The sequence below is a fragment of the Rhinolophus sinicus genome, chromosome 12 (assembly GCF_057876585.1).
Source record: "Rhinolophus sinicus isolate RSI-liver-muscle chromosome 12, RSI-T2T, whole genome shotgun sequence".
NCBI classification, from domain to species: Eukaryota; Metazoa; Chordata; class Mammalia; order Chiroptera; family Rhinolophidae; genus Rhinolophus; species Rhinolophus sinicus.
In genome coordinates this window covers 43630626-43654345 of record NC_142512.1, presented here as the reverse complement: position 1 = coordinate 43654345, position 23720 = coordinate 43630626, and the positions used below count along the sequence as shown (strand labels likewise).

General features: G+C 40.4%; 1 protein-coding gene across 3 annotated transcripts in view; it reads left to right on the top strand.

Moving 5' to 3' along the window:
- Positions 1-23720, top strand: part of KANSL1 (KAT8 regulatory NSL complex subunit 1) — a 158825-nt gene that overhangs the window by 21084 nt on the left and 114021 nt on the right. For 2 of the 3 annotated variants that reach the window (XM_074320695.2, XM_074320696.2), the window contains one exon: positions 20502-21870. In XM_074320695.2, the coding sequence (XP_074176796.1) occupies positions 20585-21870 (1286 nt within the window). In that variant the 5' untranslated portion in view covers positions 20502-20584. Of the gene's footprint in view, positions 1-3693; positions 3833-20501; positions 21871-23720 lie in introns of those variants that run through there. The other variant, XM_019732940.3, reaches the window with a different exon arrangement.

The following is a 23720-nucleotide window of genomic DNA, read 5'->3' as shown; positions in this document are numbered from 1 at the left end:
CTGCTTAGGAGTTTCTGGCTTGTTAGAAGGTATATGGTGGGGAAGTTAGTGCCTTTTTGGAATGTTTATTGTACAGACGAGAGTAATAAATCTGAAATTGGGATAGCCTTAGTTCCTGCCTTTAAGAACTTTCAGGCTGGTTTCAGGTGAGAATGATATATATGAAAACAACCTCAGAGGAATTACACAGGGCATTTAACCAAGAGCAGAGTAATAGAGTGCCAATTACCTATGTTGTTAAGTGATAATGGTGGTGTGGTAGAATATATCTTGAAGGAAAAATTAGTTGGAGGTGGATTGGGGGAAAGGAATGAACAAGGAATGATGATGAGGAGGGATGGTCCTCTTTTTCCAGCAGAAAGAACACATAAAGACAAGGATGGGTACAGAGTTGTGTACAGGAAGGAAGGGCCTTTCTGAGGAATAAATAATAAGGTGATATAAAAGAAATGTTTGTTACATTGTTCTTGTGTTGCTGGAAGTCCAGAAGTCTTACAGATGTCGGGATTGATTGATATAATGGCTTAATGCTGTCACTAAGGACCAAAGTTCTTGCCAACTCTTCATTCTGCTCCCTTTTGATGGTGGTGGTATCTTCAGGCTTGCTGTAAGGTGACAGTAGTAGTTTGAAGTATCCTGTTTAGCACTGTCTGAGGAAGAGGGAATGTTTCTTCCTCATCTCATATTTAGGATTGAAGAGGCTTTTCTCACAATCCTCTTTTGGAGGGCTTCCAGTGGGTTTCCACTCATGTCTCATTGGCTGGGATTAGGTTCCATGCACATTCACAACCAATCGTTGGCAAAGAGAATGGGTTAAAATTAATCCATTAGGATAGAGTGGATATTGGCAATGATGATTCCAAGAATGATTTGAAAAGTTGAGCAGTATGTGTCTATGTTTTTAATCAGTCTTGATTAAAAACTATGTTTCTGGAGAAATTTTAAGAAACTGTATTTCTCTCCCTAAAATTTTGTGTTTGTAGTGGCTCACCTTTGAATGTCCTTATTTGTAAAAATTGGTGCCTAAGCAGAATCTGATTTGAGATAAGAGTGTAAAATAGGTTGACTGATTTAAGTGCCATAAATACTGTGAATTCCTGATTCTTGGTCTAAGCAATGAGAGAAAGGGAAAGTTGGAATTTATTTTTCCCCAAAATGCATGTGTTGAAATGAGCGTTTATACCTTTTTCCTAATCATTGAAAAAATGTATTTCATAACCGTGGCTATTTGGGGGGCCTAGTTAAAATCTGGCAGTTGAGTTTTAAGAGTTGAAGCAGTAGTAGGATTAATTATTTTGTGGTGGGTATCTTTGGACATAACATTTAAGTATACACTGCAAAGGGCTTTGCCTTATTTGGTGGTTTTCATTCTGCTCATTTAGATTTCAGAATCCTCAGATTAGGGCTCTAGTTCGCCATCTATTGGTCCTGGAATTGTGTGTTTAACACAGTTCTGCTATACTTTGTGAAATTACTGTTAATATTTATGTGGAGATATGTGGGTACATTTTTTAAATCAACTAAATTTTCTTCCCTGGGATTATAAATTCAAAAGCCAAGACCAGGATCCATTTTGGATGTGTATACAAGCATGTATCCATATATTAATTTATTCTTTGTGTAATTTGACCCTGTGACTTCCTTAGCTGCTTGCTTTTGATATTTGAGAACCATGACTGTGCTTGAGAGTGACTTTAAGAGTACAAATGGTAACTCATGAAAATATAGGTGCAGATACTGTAGGAGCTGGTGAGCTCGTGTAAGTTTGTAGAAGGACTAAAACGATGTTTTTTTGACTAGCAGAAGTGAGGCATACCACCGGATATTGGTTCTGGTAAGCCACAAAACAGTATTGAACATTTCTCATTTTCATTTTTGGTAGTAAACCATACTCTTCTCATCTGCTGAATTTGATGACTGAATTGTTGGAAACATTTTTGTCTTCATTTAAAATAATATTTTGATGAATCCCAGAGTTCTTTTTTGACATCTCAAAGCATTTAGTTCATCTTTTGGCAACTTTTTTTTTTTTAAGTTTTAATGGATGGTGGAATTACAATTCATGCATTTATGTAAATGTGACACTGCATTATTTGCTGAATTTTTAAAATCTAGAAAAGGTTCCATTATTTTTAAGGCCTTGTTTTGGGAAAGCAAAGAAATACGGTATATACTGACAGATGGGTCATGAGAAATTATAGTGCCAGTACTTTAAACCAACTCTGGTAGTAAAGTGGGATGTTTGCTTTTTGTTTTGAGGTTTGGATTTCTGTGTTCTTTGTTAAACTTTCAGCATGGCAGTGAACTTCCTTTTGGTGGCGACAGGAAGCATAAATACTCATTGTGTAATGCCATTTGCCTGTTTTGGCGGATCTGCCAAGCCATGACACCCAAAACAAGGCGCGTACTTCTTAACGAAAACTACAGTTCCCAGCGGGCCCGGCGCTGGTGGGCCATCACTTCCCCTCTCGTTTCCTGCCTCCCCTTGTTGGGCTGGCCCGCCGCGGGCCGTGGCCTGCGCCTGCGCAATGACGACGTGCGGGTGTTGTTTTTTTTTTGTTTTTCTTTTCTTTTTTTTTTTTTTTTTACCCTGGCGGCTGCGGAGCGCGGCGCTGGGGATAGTACCCAGGCGTGCTGCAGTGTACTGAGGCAGGCTGCTAGGACAAAGGGCGGCAGGGAGCGCTTCACTGGTCAGGGAGCTTCCTACCCGATTCAGCACACGTTTACCCTGGAATAGTGGGCACCGTAAACAGGCATTAGCCTGTTTACTACACAGTGCAAACAATTCCTCGTTCACGTCCTCTCGCTCCACCCCGCTAGCCCGCCTTGCCCCTCATAGCCGGCGCGCGGCCCCGCCAACCCCGGCGAGGAGGGAATGTGACGGCGTCAGTGCCTCAGGTTAGCCTCACCTCGGCCAGAGCAAGGGCCTACCCCGCCTGCCGCAGTGCCGCGTGCCGACGCCGCACTTCTGGGAGCAGCTGGGGCCCGCCACCGCGGCCTCCGCAGATGGAGGTGCAGAAACTGTGGCGGCGGCGAGGAGCCATGACTGAGGCGGCGGCGGCGGCCGCGCCTCCTGGCGGCCCGCGGGGGTGGCGCGGCGGGCGCCCCCTGGCGGCGCGCCGGGGCGGAGCGGCCCTTAGCCGCCGCAGCCGCAGCCGGCGGAGGCGCTGCTGTCCCTCCTCCCCGTGTCCCCGGCGCTCGCCCGCTCGCTCGCTCGCTCCATTCTCCCTCCGCTTCAGATTAAAGGGGGGGAGGGAAAAGGAGCTCGGCCGCCATTTTCCCAGTGCCGCCGCCACCGCCGCCACCGCTCGCCGAACCGGCGGGACAACCGAGCGCCGTAGCGAAGCCGACTCGTCTCGCCGCGGCGGTGCGGGGGGCGGCCGGAGCGCGCTCTCCGGCCAGGAAGAGACGTACGGGGGTGGCGGTCGGGGTGCGGGCTCGGGCTGCAGACGGCGGCGCTTGTTTGTGCGGGGCGGGGGGGCGGCTTCACCCTCTGCCCCCGCCCGTCCGTCCTCCCGGCCGGGCTGCGGTCCCCGGCCGTGCCCAGGCCCCGTCGGAGCCGAGGAAGGCCGGAGAAAGGGCCCGAAAGAGAAGAAAAAGCGGCCGCTCCCCGCCGCCGCCTTCCCCTCCCCCTCCGCCTCGCCCCCCCGCCCGGAAAGTCAGGGCGGCTCCGGGCGCCGGGGGGGAGGAGAGCGGCGGGCCCGGGCCGGAGCCGCCGCCGCGCGCCCCCGCCCGCCGCCGCCGGCCCTCGGCGCCCAGGCCGGGGGCTGTTTGCAAACTGCGCCCATTTTGTGGGGCTGAATCCGCCCGGGCTACGCTCCTCCATCACGTGGTAGGTGCTTCTGCTGCTCCTCTCCTCCACCTCCTCCCGCTGCCCTTTCTCCTTCTCCTCGCTCTCCCTGTGGCTCCCATTTCTCCCTCTCTTTGTTAGTTGTAACTAGAAAGGCAGGGCAGGGCAGGAAAAAATCCCCGGAACTTTAAATGGCCTCTTCGGGCTTCCCCGCTGCGGGTCCGGGGCTGGGAGTCGCCCCAAGGGCGGGGGTGTGCGGGGGCCCTTCCCCACCAGCTGCCGCCTCGTTCGCCAGCTTTTCCTTTGGCGTTCTATTTAAAAATGAGGCCTTAAGAAAACGATTTATTCCCGTTAAAAAAATCCCAAAACAAACTCTGGCTCTCGCCTTGAACTTCTCTTGACTGTAAAAGGCCTTTCTGTGTTCGAAACATCTTGTGCGTTCCACGGTGTGTATCTCAACTCTGTTTAGTGAAATGATTATTTGTTTCATTTATTTATTATTTTTGTTGCCTGTAAATTGAGGTCACTTAGGTTTTCAGATCTAGTCTTCCTCAGGCGGACGTGTTTTTTTTTTTTTTTTTTTTTTAAACTAAAGAGGAAGAGGCATTTATTTGCTTTTAAGTGAGTTTGGGGGGCCTGTTTTCCGGCTGACGGTCTTTTGATTCTCGGCAGATAGTTTGGTGGTTTTTCCATACAATAAATAATCCTACCCTCATGTTTTACTTAAAAATCCCTTTGTTTTCCATTTTCGGGATCCAAGTGTGGTTTTTTTTTGAGAAACACGTTACTTAACTATTGCTCATTGGATTGCCTTAGGGGAGAACGGGGTGACATGATGGCGCCACTTTAAATTGCTCTTTCCTCCTCCGTTTTTTCCCCTTTATTCTAGAGGTCACTGGTGCATTTTTCGTGACCTATTAATAAAACTGTATTTGAGAGTATTAACGGTACAACTCTTAAGGCTAGAGTTTGGTATCTTAAGGGTCGCGTGACCCAAATCCCGAGGTCCCCAAAGTTCCGAGAAACCTCTCTAGTCCTCCTGCCTCGCCTCCCTCCCCTCCATTCACAATCCTGGTGTTGCCATCTCCTTTGTCACGTGGCTAGCAATCATTGTTTTTTTGTTTGTTTTGGGGTGTGTGTTTATATTTTTAAATTGTAGCCCAAAAGAACCTCTCTCCTCCCCATTCGAGAGATCACAACGTTTTAGTTGTTTTAGTTTTAGAGTCCGAGAACGTTTATAATAAAGGATAAAATTACATAATCTTTGACTTGCATAATCATGATATAGTTGTAGATTGTTACTGGACTTCGTCTCTAAAGCACTTTCAAGTATGGAAAGTAGTCCATTGGAATATATTTTTCGTATCTCAGAATAGTATAGATTTTGTTTTCCCTACTTTTGGGGTCAATTAAAGTACCAGTATTTACAAAGGCTTAAGTGGGTGTGTTTTCCCCTCCCCCCCCTTATAGGATATGCTTGCTTCCTTTTCTAACATACTGTCTGACCAATTTAGAAATTTTCAATTGTCTGCAGGCTTGTCAGTTAAAACGGTTTTTCTTTTCTCCTAACAACAAGTGAATACTTTTGAGTAATAATTGTGCTTCACCTCAAGGTATTTCATTACCTTTCTCTTGTGCTTTTGATCTGGAGAATATTTATTTGCTTTTAATCGTGTAGGTTTGGAAGAATGTTCAGTTGTCTGTTTCTTTGTATCAGTTTTTTCCTAATAATTGAGTAAATTACTATTTTATAAAATACCAAGTATATTTCATTTCTACATAGGTTACTATCAACTTTTACAATTTAAAAAATACTGAGTTAAACATTTTTTAAAAGTAAATATGAAATGCAGTGATTCTTAAGGATGCATTGAATTGTGTCCTTTTACTATGTATATTTTGAATGGTTTGGGCCATTTTCTTGGCTAACAGTTACATCATGTCATGTGATATGTGCAGTGTGATGTGTAGTTCTAAAAATAAGGCAAGGTAAGAATGCTCATCCCTTGGGAATTTTAAAAATGTATTATAAATGTGGGGTAACTGATTTATATTTTTGATTTTGGTCATGGAATTCTTGATTTTGATTTACACTAGGTTTCTCCAATAAAGTATGCAGTGCCTTTGACCTTTAGCGCATTTTATGTATTTCTTAGTGATCTCATGACTGGAGGTGGTTAACTTTTTATTTCTGAAGTGTGCACTGGTTGGAGAGAAACATTAGCTGTGACAAAGATTTTTAACACCTTTATTATGGTGAAGATGATCTCTGATGACTGCCTCCTTGAAATATGTATAAAATAAGTATTTTGTGATTTGTGTCTGTAGACAGTTAAAAAAGAGTGATCAGTTAAATATTGGTGGAGCCTTGAAGTGGGATGGGGTGGGGTTTTTGATCCTTATACCTTATATGAATCTACTGAAGTGAAGTATTTAGAAGTGTTCCTGCATCTTTCCTGAAAGCGTTATTCAGAACATTAGTATTTGACTTTTGTGCTTCACCAAAGTGAGATGTTAAATTTTTGTCTGATTTTCTTTCTTCTTGCCTACACATGTTATTTCTGTGGCTAAACTTGCAGAGCATTCTTTGATTGTTAGGTGACTTATTATTATCCTGTTGAGGAAAATTCTGGAAGCTAGAAAATGAATAAGCCTTAGTTCACTTTTGAACTTTTATCAAGGTGAGAGGGAAGATAACTCTACTCCATTTTTTCCTTCTTCAAACACTGCCAATACTCTTCTAGCTCTAGTAATGCTACACTGTAACCTACATCCTCTGGATTTTATTGGGTTGACCACAGATTTTAATTGTATTTTTAAAGTAAAATAAGTTTTAGATTTGTTCTGTTTGATATAACCTGACTCATGTAACCTGTAAACATAGGGCCATTGTGGTTGGTGATGCTGGTTTGAGAAGGTATTTTAATATTTGATTTGAGAGGTTCTAGTTAGGAACTTTGTGAATAAAGCTAGTTACCTTTTTATACTAGAAAAGAATTTTTAAATGTAAAAACCATTGTACAAATCCATGTTGTATTTTCTAAACAACAGTCATTGAAAATCCTTCATTTAAAGAGTAATGCTTATTCCTTTTATATTTAGTCAGCTTCCCTCAGGGCTTGGTAGGGGTTATTTTTTTCTTCTTTGAGGCCATTAAGACACAGAAATTTACGTGACTTCCTTCCTGAAGAGAGATATTTTTTAAATGATTCTTTTTCCCTCAAAGAATCTCTCCATTCCCTTGAGTTTGGAAAGGAGGAAATGTGCAGATTAAGTATGCGGCCTTCTGTTGATTATTTAGAGTTTTAAAGCACCTTTTCTTTGCCCTCTTTCTATTTTAAGTAAGTTTCTGCCTTGATTGGTTATAGTGTTCTAGGACTCAGGAAGCATATTTTACATTAGTGCCCTTTTATTTGATCACTTTATAAAGAAGTACAGTGCAGGTGTCTCAAATAAAATGGTCCCAAACACCTGGCCTGCTTACTGTGTCAGTGGAGAAAGTATTTGGACCAGGTCTTTTACCTAAAATAGGGCTTTATTTCTTGGAAATCTATATTAAGACTGGTTTTTGAGTCTTCATGTTGCTTCTGAAGATGTACGTTTAAATTATAGTTTCTATCCTAATAAATTGCATAATAGCCTCTGGGCATGTTAAAAGTTGTGCAAAAATATTCCTGCCAGAGTGTAATAATTCATAAGACTCTTTCATCAGTACTTCCCATTCTCTGAAATGTGAGATCAAATAATGAACCACAATAATGGTTAGTAAAGAGAATATGAATTAGAAAAGACAAATATCACCAATATTTGAAGGCCACAAGAAGAGGTAGCGGGTAAATGGTATCCTTGGGTGTCACTTGCAGATTGTGGATACAATTGTGGGTCAGAGGAAAAACCAATATGTACAATTGGGAGGGTCACTGTTAGTTCAGTTATCATTTGTTTCTACGCTATGCCATGTGCCTGTGTTTTAGAATGCAGGGTAAAATGTATAGGAGAAAATAAACCAATAGGTGTGATTTACAAAAAGCCTGGATTCCAAAAAGGTCTGAAATTGGCGTGCGCGCGTGTGTGTGTGTGTGTGTGTGTTTGTGTGTGTTTGTGTGTTAAGCTTTTTCTTTGGTAGAATAAAGGTAAACCTAAAATGAAGAAAACTGACTTCAAAGTAGAAAGCACAACTCATAAGAGAAATGCAAATAAACTTGGGTAGTCTGAAAGAACTTAAAGATTTGTATATGAAGGTTTTAAACCTTTATGCCAAGAGGCCCTCAAGGTGGAGAGACCTTTTAAATTCTTGTTCCTTCTGTTGGGTAGTGGTGTCTGGCAAATAATAGCTGCTTAATTAATATTGCTTTCAGCAAGGCTTGCTTTTTCAAGATTTTTTTTTTTTTTTTTTTTTTGCTTTTTCAAGATTTTAAGCTAGCTCCATAAAATTTTAACATTTGAATATCCTGACCTATTAGGGAATTATTTAACTGAGAATTAATTTGTCTGTATATTTTACTGTTGTTGACTATAAGCTTGCCTCCCCCCCCACCCCCAGTTCTAATTTTTTTTTTAGAATTACAGTTTCTCCCCAAGCTTTTGAGAATCAGGAAATGTAAGGTGGAGGTAAATTCAGTGCAGTTTTATCTAGATGTTATCAAAAACTCTGGTTCTTGTTACTTGAACCAGGAATCCCAAATGAGATATCACTCTGAATTTTAACTACAGCAGATTCTGCCCTTGTTTGGAAAAAGTTGCTTGGGTGGCATCAAACTTAATGGAGTCCCTCACCTTTTAATTTCTTTTTTAAAAAAGGAGCAGTTTAAGGTCAGACTTGGTTAATCTCAGTTGGAGGGGAAGTGTTGGGGAATAAAAAAGATGAATAACAATTTTGTTGTTAGACTGTTAAACCAAAAATTGCTGAAAACTGATATTCAGGCTTTCTCTTGCCACTTGCTATTTGGCCTTTGTGACTGCTTATTAGCACTTCTACCAGAGGGTGAGAAGGGATAGAGGCGAAAGTTAATTAGTTTAATTTCTGATGTTTGCTAGTATAAGGCTTTGTAGAAATACTGGTTTGATAAGTTGAACTGTCAGGAAAGTTTCATTAAACTGTTCATACATTATCATGGAGAACTGAGGATTTTGAAGACCTTAAGTATGTATCAAAAAAACAAATTGGGCAGCTGTTTTTGCAGTTACTGGTTTACTGCTTGCCCCTCCTAGTTTCCCCTTTAGCCTCCCAAGAGAATGAAAGGATGTTAGTATTAATTTTTAAAATTTCCCTGGCATTGGAAAAATTAATTTTGATTTATCATTAATTCAGTAAGTGAAAGGTAGGTTTTAGTGAGATCCCTGGAATTTGGTCAGGGATCCCTGCCAAGAATAACTTGTTTGCTTTTGAATTGCTTGGACCCTTCAAGAAGTCCCTGATTTTAGGATTGTTCAAACACTTGTTTTATTAGAGTTTGTTAGAAAGAAGTGAGATAAAAGTTCATTTTTTTCCTCTTTGTATTTTTGTGAGCTAGACTGGTAGGAAATTTAAATTCAGTGATAGGTTAGAAATAGGATAAACATAAATTAATATTTTGATATGTAGTCATTCTTCAAAATGTTTTTCTATTTATATTAAAAATGGGATCGTACTTATGTAGCTTGATCTCCCCCCCCACTTAGCTATATATCAGGTTTTTCATAACATACAGTTCTTTTTTAAAATGGCTGTATAATCTAGTGTGTCTTTTTTAAGTTTAAGGTGGTTAGAGTTTTTTTTTTTGCATTATAATTCTTAAGTGAGAGACTTGTACATACATGTTTTTGTATCTGAGAATATTTCTATTGGGTAGGTTCTTAGAAGTCCAGCTACTAAGTACAAGTTTGAGTAATTGCATTTAGAATTTTGATAGATACTGCCTTCAGACGGCTTATGTAACCAAATTTAATAGATTAAAAAGTTTGCCAGTCTGAGTGCAGATGCTTGGCAATATAAGTGACTGGAATTTGAGGTAGATGAAGTCTGTCCTAGATTCAGTTGATGCCTATTTCTTGTTAGGTTGTTATCACTGTGATCAGACATCCCCTTTAACTTCAGAATAGATCTCCACCTGATGCATTCAACATAGCATGCTCAGGTTAACTACTGTGTTTCCCCGAAAATAAGACCTACCCCAAAAATAAGCCCCAGTTAAGATCATCAGCCAGACGGATACATTTAGTACGTTATGACGATGTTCTAGAAGAAGATGACATGACTGTATTTGAATAAATATAAATATAGATTGTGGTACATGAAAAAATAAGACATCCCCTGAAAATACCCCCTAATGTGTCTTTTGGAGCAAAAATTAATACAAGACCCCGTCTTATTTTTGGGGAAATACGGTATAAGACCCGGTCTTATTTTCGGGGAAACACGGTAACATGTATTGATTGGTTCACTGTCTGCCAGCCCCAGTCTACATGTGTAGTATAAAGCTAAAACAAACCATAACCCTTTTTAAAGGAGTCTAGGGAAGGAAGGGAAAGACAATTGGGAGTTTATTTTACATTCTGAGCTGTTGCCCAGGTGCCATGGAAGTGCAGGTAAGACTGGAGAGGGAGGGGAACACTGGCAAGAGCATGAATCTTAAAAGAGGAGCATGCTTGAAGAATGGTGCAAGGGCTGGAAGTGCCTGGGACTGCATGGTACAGGCGGCTGGAGTGGGCGCAGGTTGGAGTTGAGGCTGAATGTGAAAAAGGGGGTAGATAATATGCTGAGTGACGAGTTCAGATTCAGCTTTACCGTAGTGTCACTGACAAGATTTTAAGCAAGAGCACAACATGGTCAGATTTATGTTCCCTCCCTCCTTCCCTTCTATTCCTCCTTTTCCAATCATTTTGGTAGTGGATGTTAGATTGAAGTCTTGCTGAGACAGGAAGAAAGCAGTTGGGAGATTATTACTGCCTGCGTTACCATAGTACATAATGAGGTTCTGAACTAAGGTAGTGGCATTAAGGATGGAATGAATGTGCCTATTATTTTACCTATTTTGAACCCTCCTGAGTCAGCCTTGAAAATTCAGTCAGAATGTCCTCTCTTCCTGGAAGCCTTCCTTGATCCCTTCAGGCAAAACACAGTGCTTTATCATCTGGATTTACCTTCACACCTAATTTATATCTTATTTTTTACAATGAAACTTACAATTCTTAATGTCTCCCTCCACATTAGACCATGAACTCCTGTAGTCTTTGTATTATTTGTGTCTAGCATTAGTGTATGTTTAAATGAGATATCTATAATGTATGGTAAGTCAGTGACTGGGAACAGGATTCACTCACATAGGGAATGTTTGAGGGGCAGGAATTGGTTTTGTATTTGGTGTTGGGGGTAGGGAATGGGTTTTGGATATGGGATGCTTGAAGTAAGCAGTATGGGTGATGCTGGACCCTGCTCATTCTTTAGCTTTCAACTTAGATGTTCCCTCTGGGAGGCCTTCTGTGATCCCCACCCACTTTCAGCCTGTGTGAAGTTCCTCTAATATGGTCTCCTGGGATTCCCTGATCACACAGTAGCGTGTGTCTTTACTGGTCCTTGTCATCATTGTAAGCACTTAGTGTGGTGCTTTTAATATTATGGGTATTATAATAAAAGGTTTATTGGAGATAATCGGTTGGTATTCCCTCATTGACTTTCCTCTAAAGACTAAAATTCGAAATCTAGTAACTATTAGTTAAAGCCTTTCCAATTTAAACCTAGCCTGAAACTACTTAGTACAGTGGTTAAAAAAGCATGGGCTTTATAATTAGGGATTTGAACCTGCCTCTGAAACTTAGGAGTTGTGTGATTTTGGGCACATAACTTCTGAACATCAAGTTTCCTGATCTATAAAATGAGAATAAGAGTACTTGCCTTCCAGTGTTATTATGAAGATTAAATGAGAACACGTGTAAAAACACTTAGCACAGTGACTAACATAGTAAAGGTCAATTAATGTTAGTGAGCAGTAGTCATAATAATAACCAATCCTCCAGTCAGAGCTACAATTCTCTTAGTAATTATAAAACTTTTTCATTTAGGAAGCCCTGTTGGCATTGGAAAGGGTTAGGGACTGGGTTGATGAGGTCCACATTATTTATTTTATAATAAAAATTAAGCCTCCCTATTGTATTTCATAACATGTCTACATTTGTTTCCATGTAAAAAAAAAATGCTTTCTAGTGTGTCCTATAATATTTTCAGTACATCATCACAAATCACTGCTTTCGTCCTCTCGCTCTTCCTAAGAAGCTGTACATGTACCACTTGGTTCATCCAAATTGTTTGGAGGATCATCTCCCAAATCCTTTCTCATTATTTTGATTATGTCTGTTTCTTGGTTGGAGTTTCCTCATCTTTTTCTGAAGCCCTACCTCAGCGAAATCTGTTTTGACTATTCTAGCCTAGTCAGTAAGTGCTTACAGTGTTTTCTCTGTACCAACTTCTAGATAAAGATGGCATGAAAAAGAAGGATACTAAAGAATGTTGCCTGTCTTGGAACTAGAATTAATAAATTGACAATTAGGGAGCATTCAGATGTTTGGATTGAGTGATGGTGACTTGAAGTGCATTGTACAATTTAGGAAGAAAGCAGTGTGAATCTGAATAGTCTGGAAAAGTTTTTGTAGAGATACTGTGTATTGAAGAATTAAGTTTTGGGCTTGAAGGGTAGAGGGCCTTCTAAGTACAAACAGCAGCACAGACGAAGATTATGGAATTGGGAATCAGGACAGTTCTAGGTTCACACTGCCTGATACACTTGCTTTGATATTGTTTTAACCTTTTCACTCCGTTAATTGATTTCAAGTTCTCCAAAATGCGTCAAAAATCCACAGAAAATAATTACAGTATTTATATATTTAAGTAAATACAGTTAAGGTCCTACATTTTATTAAAATAAATGATTAAAGTATAAACATTTCCTATTGTTATTCATTCTTGGAAAACGCAAAAATATACATCTGCTTTCCTAAACTTCCTTCCTGGGACACTGAGCTCATGGGGTAAAGTCGAACATCTCAGTCAGTGACATGGAAATAATTTGACTATAGATGAATGTCGCAGCAAAAATGTTAAGTTTCATCTTGGAGAATTTTGACTCATGAAAAAGGCACCAGGAGCTATTCTGGGCAGAGAAGTGAGGTGATAAATAGGTGTGGAATGGATCAGAGGCCTAAGGCACGCCTGGCTGGGTTTGCGTTGTTGGTGTTAGGAATAGAGGGGATATACCAAACCTGAATTGCTTTATGAGGAGGAGTAAATGGAAAGATTTCATCGTAAAGAAGATGAAGTTATGAAGGAAAAGAGAGCCTTCTCTCTTGTCTTTAAGAACCTGTACATTTTACGTTCGTGTCACTTATTTGGCTCTTCTGCACACTTTAGCCACTTCCAATTTCTGGATTTAAACTTGGAGGAGACTTTGACCATTGTACTGTGGTGACCACTTTAGTTGAGGTTCTTGTTACATCCTGTCTGGATTATTACAGTAGCTTCTTCATTGGTCTTTGCCTTTTTACTTTCTTTTAATCCATCCCACCCAACTGGTCTCTCTAAAGCACCGGTCGATGTGTCACTCCCATGTGAAAAACCTTTAATGACATTGTGCTGCCTTTAAGTCTGGGTAAAGTTGGCTATTTAAGGTTGTCCATTAATGAACTGGCTTCAAACTGCCTTTCCACCTTTTTCTATACTGCTTCCTCTATTAAAATATTCTTTACATTTCAAACAAATTGATCATTTCTTTTAACCTCCAGGATAAGTCTGTGTCCCCCCCGGTCTTGCCTTTGCCCATGCCATTTCTTGTCACGAGAATGCCATGTTACAGTCTCTTGCCTGAGGCTTTTACATAATGAAATTTTAGCTAATTTCCAAGTTTCAGCTGAAATTTTGACAACTTTATGGTCACTTCCCTAAGCATCCTTCCAACTCTTTCTTTTCATTGTGCAGAGTAATGAGGTAATGATGAGGAAGAGGTTAGTAGAAGCCACATTATGGGCAAACTTTTCTTCCCCATTTGATTTTTGCTTTTGTTTTCAGTGAAAGTGTGGTTGTTGTCCAGTCAAATGACCAAACTCTTCCCCTTGGGTTTCCACAGCTTATCAACATTTTTGCAAGGTGGATGCTGCCAGTTTATTCCTGTGTACTTGGAGTCCTGTCTTGGAAACCCATGAGGGATAAGGCAGTTTCATTTGCAAGTGTGGAGTTAGTCCTGACTTGCAGTATTTGAAGTAGTTGGATGTTTTCCTTTCTGGAAACAATATGTCTTTATGTCTTCAGATATAGATATAAAGATACAGACATAGAGTCTGTATCTCTAAGCAATATTTCTAATTTGGGGGGTGTGATTTTGCCCCCATGGGATATTTGACAAGTCCTGAGGCATTTTTGGTTATAATTTGTAGGCTGGTGCTACTGGCATCTAGTGGATGGAGGCCAGGAATGTTGCTAAATGTCATGCACAGGAGAGACCACCTTCCCACCAAAAAGTTATTCACAACATGTCAGGAGTGCTGAGGTGTTTGTGCCTCCCAAGTGCCTCTGTGTTAGGTGGAAGTTTGTCCTCGAACCTATATGACCATTTAGAATAGTAGAATCATTAGCACAGGAAGGTACCCTAGAAGTCACATATTTGAACTTTATTTCAACTTGTATCCCTCAGAACAGTGTTCTGCAAGATATTAATAGCTGTAATGGAAAAAAAGTGTTTATTTGTTAAATAAGTTTGGTAAAGGCAAACATTTGAGTATTTGATACGATAAAGTACATGCATTGTGGGTTTCCATCAGTGACGTTTTTCCCAAATGTGTTTGCCTCGTGAACCTATTTGACATTTTCCAGTTCCCCAAACACTTCCTTGGAACTGGGAGGGAAACCATTTAATTACCTTGCCTTATAGCAGATATGGTCTTTCTTTTGTCTCTTCAAAGCTTACTGGAGAATCTTTATGTCAGTGACAGCAGGTACATTAGCTTCATCTGTATTTATCAGATTGTGGTTTAGTAGATGAACTAAAAATTGGGATAGTCTAGGTTTCTTATTTTGAGTGTACAATGTAACTTTAGTGTCATCCCCACCAGTAAATTAGAAATAATAACCCCAGCCCAAAACCTATTGCCCAGGTTGCTATGAGGATTAATAAGTTAATTACAGTTTTTAATGCTTTGTATTCTTTGGAAAAAAGTGATTTATCATTAAGTTATTGTGCTGTTTTTGTAAAACTGCTTAAGTTTGACCATCTTTCTCTAAATTGTTGAAGAGTGAAGCTTTTGGGATTCAAGTGGAATGAGAATCATTGTGTTTTTTGTTTTGTTTTTTATTTTATTGGGGTGACAATTGTTAGTAAAATTACATAGATTTCAGGTGTACAATTCTGTATTACATCATCTATAAATCCCATTGTGTGTTCACCACCCAGAGTCAGTTCTCCTTCTGTCACCATATATTTGATCCCTCTTACCTTCATCTCCCACCCTCCACCCCCCTTACCCTCTGGTAACCACTAAACTATTGTCTGTGTCTATGAGTTTTTGTTTCTCATTTGTTTGTCTTGTTCTTTTGTTGTTTTTGGTTTATATGCCACATATCAGTGAAATCATACGGTTCTCTGCTTTTTCTGTCTGACTTATTTCACGAGAATAATTGTTTTAATCAACGGTTTGCTGAGTATGTTAAATTTTAAGAAAGTTAACTGACACTTTACTCAGATTTTTTTGGCTCTTTAAGAATTTGCATTATTATTTTTTCTTTTTGCTTCCTTCCCTTTTATTATATACAAGTAGTACGTTTATGGTGGAAACATTACATAAGCCAGAAAACAAAAGAATCTTAACACCTACCTTTTAAACAAAAAAATGAGGTCATAGAATTTGTTTTGTAATACCTTTTTAAATTTTTAAAAATATTTTTTAATTACGTTTGACATATATTAGTTTTAGGTGTACAACACAGTGATTAGACATTTATGTAACTTACAAAATGATCACTCCAGATAAGTCCAATATCCATCTGATACATACATAGTTATTACACTACTCACTGTATTCCTTATGCTATACGTGCTCATGACTATTTTGTAACTACCAATTTGTACCTCTTAATCCCTTTTCCCCTTCACCATCCTCCCAACCTTGCCCCACAATTTGGCAACCATCAAAATGTTCTCTGTATCTATGAGCTTGTTTCTATTTGTTCTGTTTTCTTTAACCTGTTCTCTAGATTCCATATGTAAGTGAAGTCACATGACATTTGTCTTTTTCTGTCTCACTCAGCATAGTACCCTCTAGGTCCTCCATCCATGTTGTTGTAGATGGCATTCATTTTTTTATGGCTGAGTAATATTCCACTATATATATGTACCACCTCTTTATCCATTCCTCCATTGATGGAAACCCAGATTGCCTCCATATCTTGGCTATTGTAAATAATGCTGCAATGAACATACTGATGCACATGTCCCTTCAAAGTAGTGTTTTGGGTTTCTTTGGATAAGTACCCAGAAGTGGGATTATTGGATCCTTCTTTGTCTCTTTTTAAAGCCTTTGTTGTTCTTCCCTCCCTTCTTCTGCCTTCCTTTCCCACCCACTCTGGTTCAAGCCGTTGTTTCTCAGTCCAGTTGTGTAGGACACAGCTCCCTGGCCCATGCCAGTATTATGATCCTTGTGCTCGCCGCAGCTGAGTCAGTCGGTCACCATTCATCGGTCGGCTGCTCACAGCAGCTCTCGCTGTACAGCCTTTGTTTTCAAGTCTTATTTTGTCTGGCATAAGTGTTGCTGCCCCAGATTTTCTTTTTTCCCATGAAATAATCTTTTCTATCCTTTTACTTTTAGTCTGTGTCTTTGATTGGAAGTGAGTCGTGTAGGCAGTGTAAGTAAGGGTTTTGTTCTCTTGTCCATTCAGCTACCTTGTGTCTTTTAATTGGAGTATTTACTCCATTTACATTTAAAGTAATTGTTGATAGATACGTAGTTATTGACATTTTATTCATGTTTTTGATCTTTTAAATTTTCTTGTTGAAGAAGTCCTTTTGAAATTTCTTGTAATACTATTTTGGTGGCAGTGAACTCCTTTAGCTTTTTCTTGTCTGGGAAGCCCTTTAATCTGTCCTTCTATTCTAAATGATAGCTTTGCTGGGTATAGTAATCTTGGTTGTAGTTCCTTGCTTTTCATCACTGACTGTTTCATGCCAATCCCATCTGGCCTGCAAAGTTTCTATTGAGAAGCCAGCTGACAGTCTTATGGGAACTCCTTTGTCAGTAACTAACTGCTTTTCTCCTGCTTATTTGAAGATTCTGTCTTTGTCTTTAACCTTTGGCATTTTAATTATGATGTGTCTTGGTGTGGGCCTATTTGGGTTTATCTTGTTTGGGACTGGCTGTGCTTCCTGAGCTTGTTTGTCTATTTCCTTCTCCAGGTTAGGGAAGTTTTCTGTCATTATGTCTTCAAATAGGTTTTCAATTCCTTTCTCTCTCTCTCTCTCTCTCTCTTGCTGGTACCCATGTGATGCAATGTTGGTACGCTTGATGTTGTCCCAGAGGCTCCTTAAACTACCCTCATTTTTTGGGGGATTCTTCTTTTTGCTGTCTGATTGCGTGTTTTTTGATATCTTATATTCTAGATTGCTGATTCGATTCTCTGCTTTATCTAATCTGTTTTTTCCCTCTAATGTGTTTTTCTTTCCTTCAGTTATTGTATTCTTCGTTTCTGACTTTTTTTTTTTTAATGTTTTCTATCTCCATTTTTGTTTCCTGTCTCTTTGTTGAAGTTCTCCCTGAGATCGTTGAACATCTTTATAACTAGTTTTGAACTCTGCGTCTGGTAGATTGCTTGTCTTCATTTTGTTCAGTTCTTTTTCTGGAGCTTTGTTCTGCTCTTTCATTTGGGACGTGTTTCTTTGTCTCCCCATTTTGGCTGCCTCGTTTTTTTGTTTTGTTTTGGTTTTGTTTCTATGTATTAGGTAGAGCTGCTATGTCTGCCAGACTTAGTAGAGTGGCCTTATGTAGTAGGTATCCTGGGGGCCTCAGTGGCACAATCCCTGCCAGAGCCGGGTGCTCCATGTGTGTCCATTGTGTGGGTTGTATGTGCCCTCCTGTTGTAGTTGAGTCTTGGTTGCTGTTCGAATGTCAGTTGGAGGGTTGACCCTCAGGCTGATTGGCTGTGAGGACTGGCTGTTGACTACAGTGGAGGAGCTCTTGTGCAGGTGCTGACCATGTGAAGCAGGATTCACTTCAGGGTCTGGTGCCTGCCCAGTCTGCCCTTTGGGTATGTTATTTGTGGAGGTGGTTGGGTGGTGTTCTGGTATAGTCTGAAGCTGGCCACTAAGTGTGTTGGTTCTGGGGCCTCTTGGGAGGAGCTCTGTTGCAGGCCGAGTTCAGCGGCTGCCTGTGCCCTTCCCCACAGCCACTTGGTATGAGCTACTGTGAGCTACAAAGTGATCTGCAGATGGTTGCCACTTGTGCTGGGATTGGAGATGCCTGGGAGAGACCAAGCTGCAAACCGAGGACAGTTAATGTTAGTGTGGGATTGGGGCTGCTCAGCAAGAGGTACGGGCCACAACGAGGCCAGATGCTGCTTGCTTGGAGTTTGTGGACCTTTGAGAGATTTCAGATAAGTCCACAGCATGAACCAAGATAGGCCGTTTGTATGGAAAAGCCACTGGAAGCAGCTTGGGTATGCCTGCAAGGTGAGGAGAACAGGGTCTCAGGGAATCACCAGGGTCAGGCAAATGTAGTTAGCCAGGTTGATGAAGACTCAGATATGGCAATTGTCTGTCTGTCTGCTGGGTTGGGGGAGGCTCAACAAAGGAACATGATGTTTGCTAGCACTCCTGTCTGTGAGAAAGCTGCTCCTCCAGCCCTCACCCTGGAGCCAGACAATTCAGTTACTCCCTGTATGTTCCTGGTGCCTTTCTAGTTGCTGCCCCAGCACTGGAGTTCAGAGCAAGTGAGTCCATCAAGTGAGTCCATGTGGTGGAGGGGTGGGGGGAGTGGCTGCTTTAAGAGGAATGCTTGGGACTGCAGCAGCCCTCCTGCTCACTCAATCACAGTCTCCACTGGTTTTCACAGCCAGAAGTTATGGGGACCTTTCTTCCTGGTACTGGAACCCTGGGCTTGGGAGCCTGGTCTTTGTTAGTTGTTTTTGCCAAGTAAAAGTAATGTTGCACGAGAAAAGCTTTTAGTTGAGCTTGCAGTGCAGTTGTACAGGTGCTTTTTCTCAGACTTCTTAAAGTAATAGAAGTGCTTTATGCGTACTTCTCCTTTTATCACACAAACTATTAAAAAATAGAGATTTAATAAAATTCATAAGTTTCGTAATTTTATCAAGGACATTGTTAAGTGGAACTGACTTTAAAAAAAACTACAAAGGAATAGAGACTAGAATGACCAATAACTATTAGTGTACATTGGTGCCTCTGCCTTGATTTGTGCTAAGGTACCAGCGGTTTTGTTTAGCCTTGTTTCTGTACCCTCATTGCAAATATCAACACAGTGAAAAAAGGCAAATAATATTTTGGTATTACTATGAAAAGAGCTTTGATCTTGTGGATCACTGAAATGGTCTTTGAGCTCCCAAGAAATCATAAACCCCACTTTAAGAACAACTGCCTTAGTACTTTACATAGATTTTTTTTTGCTCTCAGACCAGATCAGGTGGATGAAGAAGCAGCAAAGGGCTGAGGTTTTTAGCTTGGGTTACAAAATTAAAGCAGTGCCATTACCTAAGATGATAAAACAGGGTCAGGAGTAAGTTGTTGGAAGAAGAAAGTGAATTTTGATTTTGAGGGAACTTTAGGAACATAGAGGTGGAAATGTTGATTAATGCAGCTCAGCAAATTTTTCTGAGCATCAGGAGGCCTTGTTGCCAAGGAAGTGAGTTGAGAGAGAAGAGGCAGAAGGGACCTTGGTATCAAGGACATTGGGAAAGGAGAATTTCAAGAATGGAGTGGTCAGCACTGCCTAATGCTTCAGAGAAGTTGAATAGAATGGGGACAGACTTGACCATTGGATTTGATATAATGGGATTAATGATGACCTTTGCCGGAGCAGGAGGGGTAGAAGCCAGATTATAGAAAAGAGTGCAGAGGCAGCTGTTATGCTATTCTTTCAAGAAGTTTTGGGATAAAGGGAAAGAGATATGATGGGCAATTAATTTGAGAGGTGGGCTGTATTGAGGACAGTGAAAGAAAAGAAAATTGATTACAGGTATGATACAGTTAAGCTTGTAGTATGATCTGTCTTCAGAGAAGTGAGAAGCTGAAGAACACTGGATTCTTTGGCCAGAAAAATGCACAGACCTATGACATTTGGCGTACAAACTTTTTCGTATGGTTGGGGAGTTCCTTACTAATTTAATTCTTTTATGTTTAATTGCTAGGGATTCAGCTTTATACATTTGCTTCAAATCCACTAATTTGAAGATGTTTTAAAGAGATTTTTCTTTTAAATGCAGGTGATTTCACTTTAACAATTTGTGTTTCAGAATGGAACTTCTGTTCTGGCTACTTGCAATCTGAGGTAACAAGTGACAAAAAAAGGGTAGAATTCTTTCTCTTGTGCAGGATTGTGTGAATGCCGTCCATCCCCCTCCAGAATGGTTTGTTTTCTTTCTGGAGGCAGAGTTTGGATTACAGCCTCAAGTAGTGTTTGTATTAAAAACATGTGTGTTGTTTTCTAATGAGCTTGTATTTCTAACTTCCTTTTCTTCTTTTTCTTCTAGTCTGTTCTCTGGGGAGGCAGTAAGGGGCCGTGGAGCTGGCCTCGGCACCGGGAGAGGCTGGACTTCCTGTCTCTCTGTGCTGAATGGCTGCGATGGCGCCCGCTCTCACTGACGCAGCAGCTGAAGCACACCATATCCGGTTCAAACTGGCTCCCCCATCTTCCACTTTGTCCCCTGGCAGTGCCGAAAATAACGGCAACGCCAACATCCTTATTGCTGCCAACGGAACCAAAAGAAAAGCCATTGCTGCAGAGGATCCCAGTCTAGACTTCCGAAATAATCCTAAGGAAGACTTGGGAAAGCTGCAACCATTGGTGGCGTCTTATCTCTGCTCCGATGTAACACCTGTTCCCTCAAAGGAGTCATTGAAGTTGCAAGGTGTCTTCAGCAAGCAGACAGTCCTTAAATCTCACCCTCTCTTATCTCAGTCCTATGAACTCCGAGCTGAGCTGTTGGGGAGACAGCCAGTTTTGGAGTTTTCCTTAGAAAATCTGAGAACCATGAATACAAGTGGTCAGACAGCTTTGCCACAAGCACCTGTAAATGGGTTGGCTAAGAAATTGACTAAAAGTTCAACACATTCTGATCATGACAATTCCAGTCCCCTCAATGGGGGAAAACGAGTTCTCACTTCATCTTCTCTCCAGGGAGGTGAAGTGGTGGCATCTGAATCTGGGGACTTGAAGGGGGGTATGACCAATTGCACTCTTCCACATAGAAGCCTTGATGTAGAACACACAACTATGTTTAGCAATAATAGCACTGCAAACAAATCTTCTGTAAATTCCATGGAACAGCCGGCACTTCAGGGAAGCAGTAGGATATCACCTGGCACAGACTCCAGTTCTAATTTGGGGTGTGTCAAGTTAGAGGGTAAAAAGTCTCCCCTGTCTTCCATTCTTTTCAGTGCTTTAGATTCTGACACAAGGATAACAGCTTTACTGAGGCGGCAGGCTGATATTGAGAGCCGTGCCCGCAGGTTACAGAAGCGATTACAGGTTGTGCAAGCCAAGCAGGTGGAGAGGCATATACAGCATCAGCTGGGTGGATTTTTAGAGAAAACTTTGAGCAAACTGCCAAACTTGGAATCTTTGAGGCCCAGGAGCCAGTTGATGCTGACTCGAAAGGCTGAAGCTGCACTGAGAAAAGCTGCCAGTGAGACCACCACTTCAGAGGGACTTAGCAACTTCCTGAAAAGCGATTCAATTTCAGAAGAATTGGAGAGATTTACAGCTAGTGGTATAGCCAACTTGAGATGCAGTGAACAAGCATTTGATTCAGATGTCACTGACAGTAGTTCGGGAGGAGAGTCTGACATTGAAGAAGAAGAACTGACCAGAGCTGATCCTGAGCAGCGCCATGTGCCCCTGTGAGTAGAACCCATGCAAAATGTCATTCTTGAGAAATGTTGGGAGAAAGGAGAAAGACTTCTGAATTCCCACGAGGAGAATGGGATTCTTTGTATATAAATGTCTAGGTTCCATTTGTCTTTTTCTTAATTTTACGTGGTTGCATGTACCTGCTAGTGAAGAAATGGAAGCCATTTCTGGTATAGTGTTGTGTTGCTGTAGGCTAAAAGCTGCTCATTTCTTTCTGAAGTCTCATTTATTAAGGAAACTAGAAGACATCCTATTGGTAATCCTGTACCCATACTCTCAGAGTGAATAATTTCTTTGAAATACGTAGGATATTAGTATTTTTGTAGGTGCCTGACTTGACTTCAGACTTTGTTGTTTCCAGTAGGTGGGGACAAAAGTTTAGTTGAGCTAGTTAACTTCACTCTTATTTATAGTTGTTTTTAATTGAGCTTCCAGCCAAGCATGTATGCAGTCTTCACATTCAAGACTTGATTTCCTTACATTTGAAGGACTAATAATCAGAAAATATCTCCGAGTGTTTTATAGGTTGCCTCCAAATAGTCCACTTTTTCACAACTTGATTCTCTGCCTGAAAGAGTCCATCTTTATTGGATTTGGACTTTCTTTTCTCTCAGCTAAGTTAAGTGTATTGACATATTTGGGGTAAATTCTTACTGGTTTTTCCAAATCTGTTAGTTTGAGGAGAATTCCGCATAGGTTTTGGATGGCACTGCAAATGGGTATAGTGGAGCCAGACTTCATTTACTAGTGTCCTCCTAATCTGCATTCAGCTCCTTATGGATAAACAAGGTGGTACAGTATAAATAACTCCTTAAAGATAAGTCAATACATTTATCTACTTAAAAGTGTTAGACTTATGAGAGAGGGAAATAGGAGAAGTTGGAAAAGGGGCAGGAGAGTTAACTAGTAGATCCTCTTTCATTTCCTCTTTGGGTAGGGATTTTGTAAAGGTTGGATTACTAAAGAAGGCTGAAATAGGTGGATATGTTGGAATAATTGGTTTTTCCTTGCCTATAGTAAAATAGTGACAAAGGTTTTTACTGGAGACTTCACTGAGACAGCTATGCTTTTAATTTTTAAGCATAAGTAAATTTCCTTTTTTTCTCAATTTTGTATATATTATCCATGTGGATATACTGTGTGTCTCGATATGAAATTTTGGTTTATATTTCTATTTTGAAGGAAAAAGTATATAATTTTGGTGAATTTCTTTCTTGTAGATGTAGTTCTGTTACCATTCGTTAGTGTCCTGCGTTCAAGAGTCCACTTCTATATTCACATCTAAATAAAGCAAATAAATATATTTCAGAGGCTTGCTACTGCTATAACATAGTTATCTTTTCTTAAATGGACTAGTAGTTTCAATCAGCTTACCAATATATGTGGCATTACTTTCCCTGACTGCTGCAATAAACCACTGCTTTAAAAAATCTTGGTTAACATGAAATGTACTGTGTTTTAGAGTAATTTCATGTAACAAATACTGTAGTTGAAGCATTTTAAGTTTCATGTACTTGTTTTGTGTATTTGAGAAAAACATCTACTGTATAAGCTTATTGTTTCCAAGATACATTGTATTGAAGAAATTTTAAGTTTTGGTAACGATGTGGGTGACTGTTCCAATCCAGTGAAATCACAATACTTGAGAGAACTTTTCTTATTCCTTGGGATAATCTAGTGATTTGAAAAGACTCCTTAGTCCATTCACTTAGTACTTAGTTCTGGACATTCTGCTCACATAATGGTTTGTTCATTCGTTGGAAGGGGGTATAAAGGACAGCTAACAATGGATCATTTTAGGAAACTTGGGGGATCAGTTGAATCTTCTTACAGTTAACTA